The sequence below is a fragment of the Tribolium madens genome, unplaced genomic scaffold, assembly GCF_015345945.1.
Source record: "Tribolium madens isolate multiple individuals breed KSU strain unplaced genomic scaffold, Tmad_KSU_1.1 Scaffold_20;HRSCAF=117;Tcas5.2_LG4, whole genome shotgun sequence".
NCBI classification, from domain to species: domain Eukaryota; kingdom Metazoa; phylum Arthropoda; class Insecta; order Coleoptera; family Tenebrionidae; genus Tribolium; species Tribolium madens.
The window spans coordinates 8,347,978-8,360,642 of NW_025400985.1; the positions used below are offsets into that span (position 1 = coordinate 8,347,978).

The 12,665-nt window shown below is 32.5% G+C and overlaps 3 protein-coding genes across 8 annotated transcripts; all 3 read right to left on the reverse strand.

Moving 5' to 3' along the window:
• Positions 1-164: 164 nt before the first annotated feature.
• LOC123004951 (CCR4-NOT transcription complex subunit 7) lies at positions 165-1,639 on the reverse strand. The gene is made up of 5 exons (XM_044398501.1): positions 1,486-1,639; positions 1,253-1,389; positions 981-1,207; positions 657-933; positions 165-606 (listed from the first exon to the last, which is right to left on the reverse strand). The coding sequence occupies exons 2-5, from the start codon at positions 1,355-1,357 to the stop codon at positions 337-339; spliced, it is 879 nt and encodes a 292-aa protein (XP_044254436.1). The 5' UTR covers positions 1,358-1,389; positions 1,486-1,639; the 3' UTR covers positions 165-336.
• Positions 1,640-1,698: 59 nt separating this feature from the next.
• Positions 1,699-2,844, reverse strand: LOC123004952 (esterase AGAP003155). Of its 4 annotated transcripts, none has more exons than XM_044398503.1 (5): positions 2,694-2,844; positions 2,389-2,634; positions 2,144-2,341; positions 1,955-2,095; positions 1,699-1,897 (listed from the first exon to the last, which is right to left on the reverse strand). In XM_044398503.1, the coding sequence occupies exons 1-5, from the start codon at positions 2,755-2,757 to the stop codon at positions 1,731-1,733; spliced, it is 816 nt and encodes a 271-aa protein (XP_044254438.1). In that variant the 5' UTR covers positions 2,758-2,844; the 3' UTR covers positions 1,699-1,730. The 4 variants fall into 4 exon arrangements, with proteins under 4 accessions (XP_044254438.1, XP_044254439.1, XP_044254437.1 ...); XM_044398504.1 differs by having other exon boundaries at positions 2,389-2,638; XM_044398502.1 differs by having other exon boundaries at positions 2,389-2,638; positions 2,689-2,842.
• Positions 2,845-3,426: 582 nt separating this feature from the next.
• LOC123004985 (synaptotagmin-12) lies at positions 3,427-11,749 on the reverse strand. 3 transcript variants are annotated; one of them, XM_044398559.1, is made up of 8 exons: positions 11,534-11,749; positions 10,322-10,507; positions 8,955-9,184; positions 8,559-8,864; positions 4,681-5,023; positions 4,492-4,623; positions 4,320-4,439; positions 3,427-4,112 (listed from the first exon to the last, which is right to left on the reverse strand). In XM_044398559.1, exons 2-8 carry the CDS (start codon positions 10,505-10,507, stop codon positions 3,936-3,938), a joined length of 1,494 nt encoding a protein of 497 aa, XP_044254494.1. In that variant the 5' UTR covers positions 11,534-11,749; the 3' UTR covers positions 3,427-3,935. The 3 variants fall into 3 exon arrangements, with proteins under 3 accessions (XP_044254494.1, XP_044254493.1, XP_044254492.1); XM_044398558.1 differs by having other exon boundaries at positions 8,559-8,867; XM_044398557.1 differs by having other exon boundaries at positions 8,559-8,867; positions 8,955-9,196.
• Positions 11,750-12,665: the final 916 nt, after the last annotated feature.

The following is a 12,665-nucleotide window of genomic DNA, read 5'->3' on the forward strand; positions in this document are numbered from 1 at the left end:
CATGTTGGCACAACTGCGCCCCCTTTGTCCTATAAAATGAGTAATTCCCCTAAAACTGACACCGATATCTGTACATAAATTAGTGTCGAGCTTACAAAACGGACGAGAATTGGATCAATTCGGAAAGGATGAGCGTCATTTCCACTGAAATAATTGCCAACACGCAAAATAGAAAAATCTTATTTAATGGAGAATAAAACCAGTACAATCAGTAAATGATAGTTTTTCTTATTAAGTAATCTCGTGGCAATTATAAAACAATACAAAAAAACAAGCGTTCTTATTTACACAAATCTGACCACTGTGAATAATTAAAATATAAATCAAGACAGATTTTCATGAATTGGTATTTTCTCCATTATCAGAGGCATAGTTATTGGAAGTTCCGTTTACGGCAAATGATGTACCCAGCCCGTACAGATGTCCAGAAAATTTAGAATCATCGATTGTATCCTCAAAAAACATTTCCTTCATTTTGAAAAACGCCATTCCGGTTAGCAGCGAATCAGATCCAGCTTGATGTTGTGGACCCACTCTTTCTAAATCTAACTGTTCTGCAACTTCTTGTAGCCCCCCTTTCAGGTTTTTACACGATTTCATCAAATACTAAAAAAAAACATGTTATTTTTTTATAAACAAGTTACCTGTGCTTATACCTTTACGTCATAAATGGCGGGGAAATACAGTTTAAGCAGTTCAAAAAATTCATTTTCATCTTGAGGCAAATGGTTGTCGGTTAAAAGTTTTATTAAATAACCAAAGTCATAACCGGAGTGAAACGACAACCATTTGATGTTATCCATAAGAACAATACCTGATGTCATGAGTAATTCAGCAAAATCTAACGGTTCTATACCTTCATCTTCGTGTTTTTTGAACTGAATTCCGGAATTTGTTAATAAATCAATGCTGTCTTGTGCATACATATCTTCCCTAAAATTTGGTTACACATCCTGAATTCATCTCAATTTCTCACTTACTGTAAATTAAATTTAAAATTGAATTGCCACGTTGTATAAGCACCCCCTGGCGTTTTCCCATTGTCATCTAAAAACGTGAGCCCCAATTGTATAATTCGCAGCAAATCCACGTTACATCTCAGCATTTGGTACTGGTAGTCTGCTGAGCTTTTAAATTCGCCAATGGGTCGTGCAACCACCCCTGGAAATTCCGTGTCCATGGCAACATAATGGTATTTCTGTACAATCTGCAACTGGTGCTTAGTACAACTTCCAGAAACTCTCAAGCATACCTTTCTTATTGTTCTAAACTCCTCTTCCAAATTGTGAGCCCATACGTCCCGAATGCCGCACTCCTCGTTGCTTGAATGGTTAATGCAACCCACAGCCGCTGGCATTGCACTTTAATATTGCGACAAAACGGGCTCTTCTACAAAAAGGAAAATTTTATAACCTCACTCACGAAAGGTTTTGGCGCAAAATAGTCGCAAATTGCGTGATTTGGATTTGACTAGTAGATTTTTACCTTTAAAATCGATCAAGAAATAATGAGAGTTTTAAATTTTAAAAAACTTCATGACTAATTCGATATTTCCAACATGCTTTTGTCAAGTTGTTTTCAACCATCCAAATAATCAAAAATGATCAAAATCGATGACGTTGTGGGTAATACAGATGTCTAAATTACCGACATTTGTCCGCGAATATTGGAAAATTTAAAAAAACTTTTTGACAGAACTAAGGCCAATTATTTATTTTTATTAATTAATCCTAGAAAACAATTGTTTCATCATCTACATCGTCTTCACGTAAATATTGATCTCTGAAAAAACTCTGATAGGCATGTTTCTGTGCAGCTGTCGCGGGAAGATAATGACCACCAGGGTGTTTTACAATCCTTGGTTCAAGAAAAGCCTCACTTAGCGTTCCACTCATTTCTGTAACATACAATTATTTAATTTTATTTACGCTTCCCGTAGCAATATTGTAACTACCAGTAGGAATGATTTTATCACTTTCTCCATATACATGTAGACTTGGCAATGTAATAGTTTCAATAAAATATTTTAAATGAGGTAAACAACCTGACTTGAAACCAGACGCCATAATCGCGAAATTAAACTTACATTTTGTTACTGAAAATTATAAGACAATTATAAATTATCGACATGTAAAATACAAACAGTGTCTTTGCTGCAAATCGCACAAAAGCCCTACAAAACAAGCTCCTTGGGAAAAGCCCAAAATTCCATCAAAAGGGCCTTCTTTCTCAAAAACCTCTTCTACAAACTTTACACTGTCTGCAAATCCAATCGCGGGTCCCCCTTTTCGTATTCCTCTGAACGTATGATCATCTCGATTGAAAAACCATCCATACTGTTCTAAAATAAGTTTATGAAAATTAGAAGTTGGTTTAAAGTGCACCAACCCTCATCTTGACTTTGGCCAATATTGATATCATCTGTTTGATTAAGGTCATCAATTAGAGTAACTTTATGAGGTGCAGTAATGTAGGTGAATTCAGCCCATTTATGTACCATTTTTCTAAAAGACCCGGTTTTTTGTTTAAAAGTTTCTGCATTTTGGCGGTATCCATGAATTGCGAGGATCTTTAATTTAGGTTTTGTGTTTGTTTCTGAGCATTTGCACGTTTTATTGACTGAATCGGTCATATCTTTCTGAAAATTAAAAAAATTAGACTGAGCGGTTTGAGATTAAATCATACAACCACACCAAAATTTCTTTTTAAAGTAGACAACGTGTTGAGTAAACACTTCATTAATTTAAAACTACTCATGTGATTTCATAATAATTTTTCTGGTGAATATTCAGGTTATTTTCCTTTTAGAGCTGGAAAGAATTCGCGAATTAGATAAGTCGAGCATATCTGTCAGACGTATATTCAACAATCGTCTTCCAAAGTCCGAATTATCACATATCCGCAGTGTCATTCGCACGAAAATACAAAAAAAAAATGTTAGGCAACTAAAAATACACCTGTTATACATGATGATTTACGAAAATAAATAAGCTTTATCAAATTTTCGACAATTACAAGGTCTCAACTTACTTTTTAAAAATTATTTGTAGAATTACCAATGCAAAAACGTTTCATTCGTATCATACCACCTTGGTCCACGAGTTTAAAAAAGCAAGTTATCCTAAGACTTTTGTCGATTTTTTAAAGAACAATTTTTTTTTGTAAAATGTGCTTTTCAGTGCAAAAATTACAGAAAATAAATGCACTTATCATAAACCATACCTAAGTATAGTAAAATACCTACACTTACTTTTGATTATATTTTTTTAACTTTTATTGATACTGATTCAAATAATACAATTGAAATTCTTTTCTAAAAATGTGTAGGTACATTTCCTACTAGTAAAATATATGAGACATAACTAAAAGTAATTTTAAGGGTAAAGTAAGAGTAAAGTAAGTGTAATGGAAACATTGTTTCTGATAGTAATGTTTTATTACGATTACAACAAACAACCAGTTTTGGGATACAAACGTTATGAGAAATGATGGATGTGCCCGAAGTATCACAGCTTAAAGCCAAAAATACCAATCTAAAAAATCTACAACTAGAAAGTCAACAAAAAAAGTTTATTGTCACAATAAGTTCAAGATTCAACTGTGTTTATTAATTATTTTAAGATTGTTTTCGGTAGGTACAAAGTGACTACATTCAACATATAAATAGAATTTGAATACATAAATATCAACGGTATTATATTTCAAACCAGCATAAAGGCTATTTATCACATTTATGGAAGTAGACACTTTGAAAGTGTGTATTTTTACGCACAATACCGGAAACAGTTGAAATAACAGTTGAAGCCCATCGAAAAAAAGTCTTTTTCAGCCATCATGCTATTTAATTTCGTTCTAAGAGATACGTATATTTTTTGATAGGCTTATAACAATCAATATTACAAATGGATTGTTAAATACAACAAACAAGAGGATGATTATTTTCGAAGGGTATGCCACATGGCGACGGGTTTTCTTAGGGCAGTTAACATTTGGTTCCAATGATTCAACGATCTGCCAGTAGCTTGAGCTCCTACTATTACATGACCTATGGCATATGCTTTTGCTGTGGGGTTAGGAGGGGCCTCGGCCACAGTCAGACGTAACTGGATTGTCTAAAAAACAGATATTTTCTAAATTATTTTATATGAATGATTTTGACAAGTGAAAAACATGAATATGGTTGAAAGCCTCTTGATCAAAATGTGAATACAAGTACAAACGCAATTAATAATGACCAATTACACGCCGCAGTCAAAATCAATACTACCTCCACCACAAACGCTGCATAAAATCAACAGGGAAGTATTTCAGTTAATTACCGATAAGGTGTGAGCAGGTACACTAAACATCATTGACTCGTTAAAAATTGGGCTTCTTTCGGCTTTCTTTGTCGACGTTTTTTTCTTGTTGATTTTTTTACTTTGTTGCATTAAATAAACCTGAAAAACAAACATGTGCAAGTTTCAGTTCTATACTTTTCACTTTACTCACTTTGACAAAAGAATCACCAGGCGAGTCGTTTTGAAACTTCAAGTTTCTCGCCTTAACAACAACGACTGTCAGTCTCTCAGCTGTAGGCAAATAGCTGAGCGAAAACATTATTTCGCCAAACTCCGTTCCCTTCTACAGTAATTAATTCAATCAAGGTTGCATTAACCGGAAATAACCCTCTGTCTTTACCTGTCCCGTGTCGGTAAGGGTGACCCATGTAGTAACCGGTTGTCGCAAACTTATGTCTCCCAGACGAATCTCTCCTTCGCCGATCAATGTGTGCGACAATAAATCCGTGCAATATACATGGAAACAAAGGGATCTCTGCGATTGCTCCCTCGGATACATCGAAAAAAGGAAGCGTTCTTTATAACTGGGACTGTTTGAACCTCGGTAAACCTTCGTCTGAATTGTCGCTTCTTTGTCGGGAAGAAGGAATACGCGAACGTAGGAATCCGACACGTTTTCAGTGCGGTTTGGACCGATCAACTCTTTGGCTTCCAGGACGTTTACCACCAAGTCGCAACATTCGCTTGAAATAAAAACCACAGAATAGAATAATAAAAAGACATAACGCTGCCCGAGCGCAGCTATACAACAATTTTTTTCTTAAAAAAATTGAATTAAATGTAGATAATTGTAATCCTTTGATCGTAGTCTTTCAATTTCAAAAAAAAAAAAAATGTAAAAATTTGATGCAGGACACAAAAACAGAAAAAATTCGAAAAATATTATTCTTGAGAAACTTCACATTTTCATAAAGTGCTTCATCAGTCATCAATTAGTTTTTTCAAAAAAGGTTTGGTTTTATACTTTTTCGTTCACCTGGTATACACAAGTACTTTGCTAGGTTTTTTAAGAATAAAATTTTGTTTTGTTTTTGAGTTATTCGATTTTTTTTGCAAGATAGCAACTTATGCAATAAATTTTTTCTTTAAAAATTGAATAAAATGTAGATAGTTGTAATTATTTGATCGTAGCCTTTTAATTTCGAAGAAAAAAATTAAAAAAAATTGATGCCGAACACAAAACAGGAAAAATTTTATTCTTGAGAAACCTCACGTTTTCATAGTGCTTTATCATTCACCAATTAGTTTTTTCAAAAAAGATTTGGTTCTATACTTTTTTGTTCACCTGGAATAAAATTTTGTTTTGTTTTTGAATTACTTGATTTTTTTCAAGATAGCTGCTTATGCAACAATTTTTTTTCTTTTAAATTAAATAAAATGTAGATACTATCTATTTCAGTTGATAGTAGAATTTGATAAACAGGGTTTTTAGCGGTTTTACCAAAGTTGTGTTGACTTTCGTAGCCATGATTTTCGATTTTATTTTTTAAAGGTGGCAATGATGTTTTTTTCTGTCACATTGAAATTAAAGGTTATGTACGATGGTTTTGGGGTTTAATAAAATTTTAAGGCACAATCACGTGCTTTATTCAAAACATCCAACAGCCGAAGCTTGTTTTTGGATGAAACATCAGTGAATAACTCAGATTACCTCCGATAAAAAAGTGTCGATCAAATTAAAAGTTGGAACACAGAACCCAAGTCCAAGAATTTTGTTCAAAACGTTGATCGAACCTCTGATATGAAAGATTTGTAAGAAGAAAAGCATCTTCTTGTTAGAATTTGTTAATCATGTCCATGGTGTTTGTGGCAGTTATCAATTTACAAATAAAACTTTTGAATGTTGCACAAAAGGTTGGTTCTTCTTAATAAATCAAAGATCGTTATTGATAATAACAAACATTTTAGCTACACCCATAGTTTTTATTAACAAAATTGTTATGAAACACCTTGCACCTTGTACAAGGGTAATGTGCCTCACAACTTATTGTTCCCAAATGAAACGCAGTTGCCTCAAGGAAACTTTTAGTGGTGCAGTGGTTTAGTTGATTAACTAAAAATCGGAAAACCCTCCAAAAATTTCGTAGATATTTGACTTATACTGGATAACAAGATTGTTTTATTACCTTTTGGTAAATTTCAAAGGTTTGTTAAGGACTAATAGTTAACCATCACAAATTTAGTTTTGTGCTTCAGTGATAGGAGTTTGTGATACAACGTGTTTTGGTGTTGGTATGTTGGAGGATTAGCATAATTATTTATTGTGACGATAGTTCTGCAGTTCATCAAATCATTTAAAAGAAATTTTTGCTCCTATGAATAAGGTCACAAGCAGGCCTATCTAGGGGGAAGCAAACCCAAGTTGATCCTTTCTTTAGTTTTGCGCAAGAACGAATATTCTTGGATAAAATTTCCAGATTCTACTGACTTTGCCTGCAAATGCTTCTATCTGAGTTGATTATATCTGATAGATTTGCAATTACCTTTTATAAGTAAATTGAAAATAAAAGTATTTTTCATATACCTTCGAGTGATTTAACCAAAATTGGAGCTCAATAAAACTCGTTCAAATACTATTCAAACACTCATGTGTTGGGTTATTTTAAATATCCAAATCAAATAGTATGTATTGTAGTCCCTTCGGTTTCCGTTAACGAGCACATTAAAATCAATTTAAATAAATAAACTCAAGATTTACTAATTAAAACACCAGCTGTTCGTGGATTGTCAATAAATGTCAAAATGCTGTCAAAAGTGATCAGTGTATTTGTCAAGGTTACTTCGTTGTGCATAAAAGTTGAGTACACTCGTAAATTGTGACCTTGAGAATTCTACTATCCAGAGAAATATAGTGTACTTAGTTGTAATCGTTTGATCGTAGCCTTTCAAGTTCGGAAAAAAATTAAAAAATTGATGTAGAACACAAAAACAGAAATAATAATTAAAAATATATATTTTTGAGAAACCACACATTTTCATAGCGCTTCATCATTCATGAATTAGTTTTTTCAAAAAAGATTGGTTCTATACTTTTTGTTCACCTGGTATACACAAGTACTTTGCTAGGTTTTCTAGACTTGTCAGGACAAACGTTTGGCGCTGCATATTGTAAAACCCAGTAAATAACAGTTTTCGAGAAGTAAATAAACATTAAACATTAATTTTGACGTTGTAACAAATAATTTGTTTGTTCCACATGATCTAATTCTCATAATTAACAAAATATGTATTTCTTGTATAGGCCCCCAAAAATAGCTGTTTTAGGAACTCATTTAAGTCTCTAAAATAAGTCTTTTCCGGACCAAAATGTCAATTTGGTTACTATGGTGGCGAAATGTTTTTAATTAGTAGGAGGTGTAAATTCGTTTTTTGGGAGCTTTAACAAAAAAATACCATACCAAAAACGTTTTTGCAAACTCATCTGCTATTCGTTTGCAACGATTCGATCGCAAAAACTATATTTTAGGGACAAAGTTAACTATGTATTTAAATATTCAAAATTAAAAAGCAATTCCGTTACGTTGACCTTATTTTTTTTGATTAAATTAAGACAGAGTTGTTAGACAATAAACAAAATTGAAAAAGTGATTAGATCATGACACACAACTACAAAAAAAGTTTTTTGTAATTCGCACCGTTAGCGAGAAATACACAGTCACTGACACACAGTTTTTGGCTAGAACAGATTTTTTTACATTTTTTCTGGATAAAGTTTTTCGACAAATTTGAATTTTTACAAAAATCGATGATATCGAAATAAATTAATAAGTGATTTTTTTGACCAGTTTGTCGTTTAATAATTATTATATGGTGACTAGAAATTAAAAAAACACAAATAAAGTTAAATCAATAAAAAAAAAACCTCAAAAACTACAACTTTTAAAATTGTAAAAGAATATTTCATACGTTGTCATATCTGTTGATGATTTGATAGTTTTCATTTTTTTGTCGTAATTAAAGCTATGAAAAGCTCTGCAACGCTGCAAAACCGTACGATTTTACTTTTTCGTAAGAATAGAACAGTCTGAATAAGCTAACGCATATCGATTAACTCTGCACGCTCTGAGAATTCTGGGAGGGAATGTTGGAAATGGCGTGTATTCTGCGACTAAATTCCCGATTGAGATCAATTTCATACTTACTTGAGAACCCTTTCGATCTGTTAGTTAGCGCAAATCTCTACAAGAATTTAATAAAGCAGAGCCAGCAGTTACTTACCTTTCGTATTCTAGTCCGATGCACAAATACCCTGTAATATTGACTTCTTCAAGATCTCCTAAGGCAACAGAAGTGTCCGAGCAGACACTATCGCAGGAGAGAGCTCTTTTCAGGGCAACCGAAACGGTTTCAACTTCTTCGACTGGAGGTTCCACTTGTTGGGTAGTGAAATGAGACGGAGTGGAAGGAGTCGGTGGTGGCGTTATATAGACAGGAAATGATGATTGAGAGGCTAATGTCGCCATGTTGACAGAAGATACTGGTCGGGGAATTGGCGAAATTGATGTCCTCTCGATCGAATCTTCGCTACTGAGGAAAAAATAATGAAAACTAAGAAAAAGAGCCTCAGCATTGCCGATAGCAATAAGTTTCAATTATAATTGATTAAATATTTACCTGTTCTGCTTTCTGGTTAAAGGGCTCTCTTTGATTGTTGGCGGAGGTGATGGTGAAGGAACAGGTGCTGGTCGAAGTGGTTGTGGAGGTATTGAGTTGTCCTCCTCATAACTATTCCATTCACCCATAAGGCTTGTGGTGGCAAGTGTGATTTTGAAATCTCTATCAACCGAATCAAATCGTTTGAAACTGCCTGTCGAATCTAAGAGGATATCCGAGTCGGAATGAACCTGAAAATTTGACTACAAATAAATATTTAGTTTAAAAAATCTTATACAAGAACTGAAATTTATAACCGTGGACAATGCACTAATGTCTCTTTATGACGGGATGAGAATTTCCGAGACTGAAATTGTAAACCAACGCTCAAACAAACTTCCGCATTTAGCATTCACTATCTGCAAACAAGCGACCTGTGTTAATCTGCTACAAGAGATTTATCCACTATAAATAATATGGTATAATTTGTTTAACAAAAGAAGGCTTAAATTTCAAATTACAAACTAACTGAATAGCTTTATTATTACGCATTATCCAGGTTCTATTTATCAAGTAGAAATTAATTGGATGTAACTCATAAAACTTTTCATTAAAACAAAATTTGTAAACACGCGATATTTGCTCTGCAATGGTAGATACAGATTTATTTATTTTCATATAAAACATCGTTTATTTTGTACTCAATGTTAAAGGGTGCTTTTATTAGCCAATTGAACTAGATAAAGTAGTCTTTTATCTTCTAGTAAAAATAAAGTAATTTTTATCTACTGCACTTTGACCAGTGTATTCATCAGCCAGACACAAGTATTTCTGGTAGGGGAGAACAAAATAAAACGAAATATTATACACGACAATAAAGATTGTTTATCTACTCGTAAAAAAGTCCATTCGTGACTTGTAAACTTAACCTTTTAACTCCTAGATAAACAATTTCTTTATCGTCTTGTATAATAAATAACTATTATACAGAGTTCATAATAGTTATTTATTCGACGAGTTTGAGTGTAAATCGGACTCTTTATTTGGATTCTTAAACCACGAATGTAACGAGTGGTTTACCATCCACGAGGTGGAATAAAGCGTCCGATTTACACTCAAACGAGTGGAATACAACATTTTATTCTTCGAATTAGAGTCAACAAGGCTTAAACATGCTTTAAATCTGTTAAAAATAATTTGACGTTTTGTATTGAGAAATGCCAAACAGTTGTCAAAACTTCCTTACACGGGAGAAAAACCGTAAATTTTGACAGTGTCGAAGAATAAACTAAATTTATTTTCTACTAGTCTATAGAATGAAAGATGATTTAAAATATGACCTTTACATAAGCATTACGACTTATTTATTATGCTTGCTGTTCACTTACCAAATATCCGTTGGCATTATAGTGCCCTTTAGATCTAGTTAGGCCGACCTTTTCTTCTCGGTTTGAACACACCCAGGCGGTAATCCACGTGAAAACATCCATTGAATAACAGAAAGCCAAAAAGACTACCAACAGTAAAATAGCCATAACTAACAAAATTAAAACGGAGATTTGTAAATTTCCCATCTGTAAACAAAAACTCCAAAATCAAACACAAGCTTTTTATTTATCTGTTAAAGTTTGAGCAAAAAGAATGTGAAATTAAAAAAAAAAGGCAAACAAGAATTTTTAAATCTAATAATATTTTAACGCAATATAAAAATAAATTATTTTTAAAAGAAAAGAATAACGACAAAGCAACTTCCATTTTAAAATTTTATGATTTAAACAGATGGACTTTGTGATTTACTGCATGTTTTATTGGACTTGGTTATTATTCCCTGCTACGCTTTATTTATTTGTTTTAAGTAAATTTTTCTAAAATATTAAACAGTATACTGCAGTTGTTTATGTACCACCAATCAATATAACAGTACAAAAATTAATTGAAATATGGTGGATGCGCCGGGATAACAACTGACCATAAAATATGATTTCTAAATATAAAACAAATGTATTTCATTAACAATGTTGTTACAATAACAAATAACAATTTATCAATTTTTTAAACCGAGAGTTTCATATAAAAAAATGGGAGTAAATAAGAGTATGCATTTGACGTTTTAAAGTAACGTTTGTCAAATTAATTTTTATTCGGAAGTAAGTAGGGCTAATCACAAGACGGTTGCTATTTATTTTTCATAAGACCCGTGTGTTTTATTGATATCATAAGACGTCTTCTAATAATAGACTGGTTGTAGACACAACAATATAAAAACATAAGTTACAACCTCTCAATACATTGTAACACTCTTCACTGCGTGGCTCGTGTCACAATGAGTGTGTTTGTAACACTTGTTTTTTAATATTTTATTTAGTTAATTGTTTGACAATTAAACTCTATTTAATTTTCATCTTTTTTATCAGAATTGCTAAATTGTTTATAATTAGAATAAACATAATTTATTTATTTTTAATAAAAATTGTAACTTTGTACAAACGTTTATCACAAATAGATTGAAAACTATTTTTACCCATTTAAGGCAAAGCAAAATTTTACGTTTTCAATGCGAGACATAAAGTAAACGTGAATTGAACATAAATCACACCAACCTGTGGTATGTAGGCCTCTATTTCTCCATATCAGTCTAATATAAGCCACAGTTTGCAATCAGGTAGAAATCCTATCATCGCATCTAAAGAATTTCAGAAATATCAACCCCATTTCACTCACACCACCATCACGTGATCACCACACAAACAATACACTGATGATATCTAGCAAAAGATCCCAATTTCCACGTAGTGCGTGCGAAACGCTGGAGTAAAACCGACACATTGAGAAGGCCTCGTGAGATTGGAAGTAGCGCAGACTCAGGGTTGGCTTTTCATTAAATAAACCTCAAACTACCAGTCTAAAACAAGTCGTTGGCATTTACATCTTTGACATTTTTGAAAACGGCTATCGAAGGTTTCATCGTTTGTACATCTTAATCGATGATTTAACTCATTCTAAAATTAGATCAACTTTAATTGGGTGATTTTAGAGAAGACGTCTCTGTGAACCGCCCCCGGATATGGCATGCGCATTTAGCTGGCCAGGCAATAATGCAGTGTTAGAAATGTGCCCTAGGTGCTTTCATAATGCAATAGTTACACAGCTAGCGTTCACAACTAGAATAAAAAGTATTCTTCGAAAAGTGGAGTAGATAGAGAGTTAGTTAAAGTAATTAAACTAAAAGATAATAATTGTCTTAAAAATCTCAACTTTTGTTCTTTTAACCGGACTTAATAAAAATTTAATCAATATTTTAGATTATTGCTTGATGAATTTGTTGACATTTTAGGATCAAAAGAAAATTATTAAAGTTTACTGATTAAAGTGTGCCTTATGAAATCCTTGTCGTAAGTAATTGCGTTTTATTTGGCACTTCAAAAAAATCGAATAATTTTTTTTTATATTATTACATATACAATAAAGCATAAAATATTCCTAGTATTTTCTGAATCACATCTAAAAATCAATACTTTCATTTTTTATGTAATTGTTTTGATATTTATAAATAATATTTTAAAATTGACCTATATGAAGAAGGTATTTTGACGTTGTTTGTGTTATGAACAAAGTGAGTTGCTTGTTAATCTGACCTTACAACTATATGGACGCACTAGATGATGGCGTTATTTAAATTAAAAAAAAAATAGAGTGCAAGTTTTTACACTATAACTCGATTCTGTTCATAAC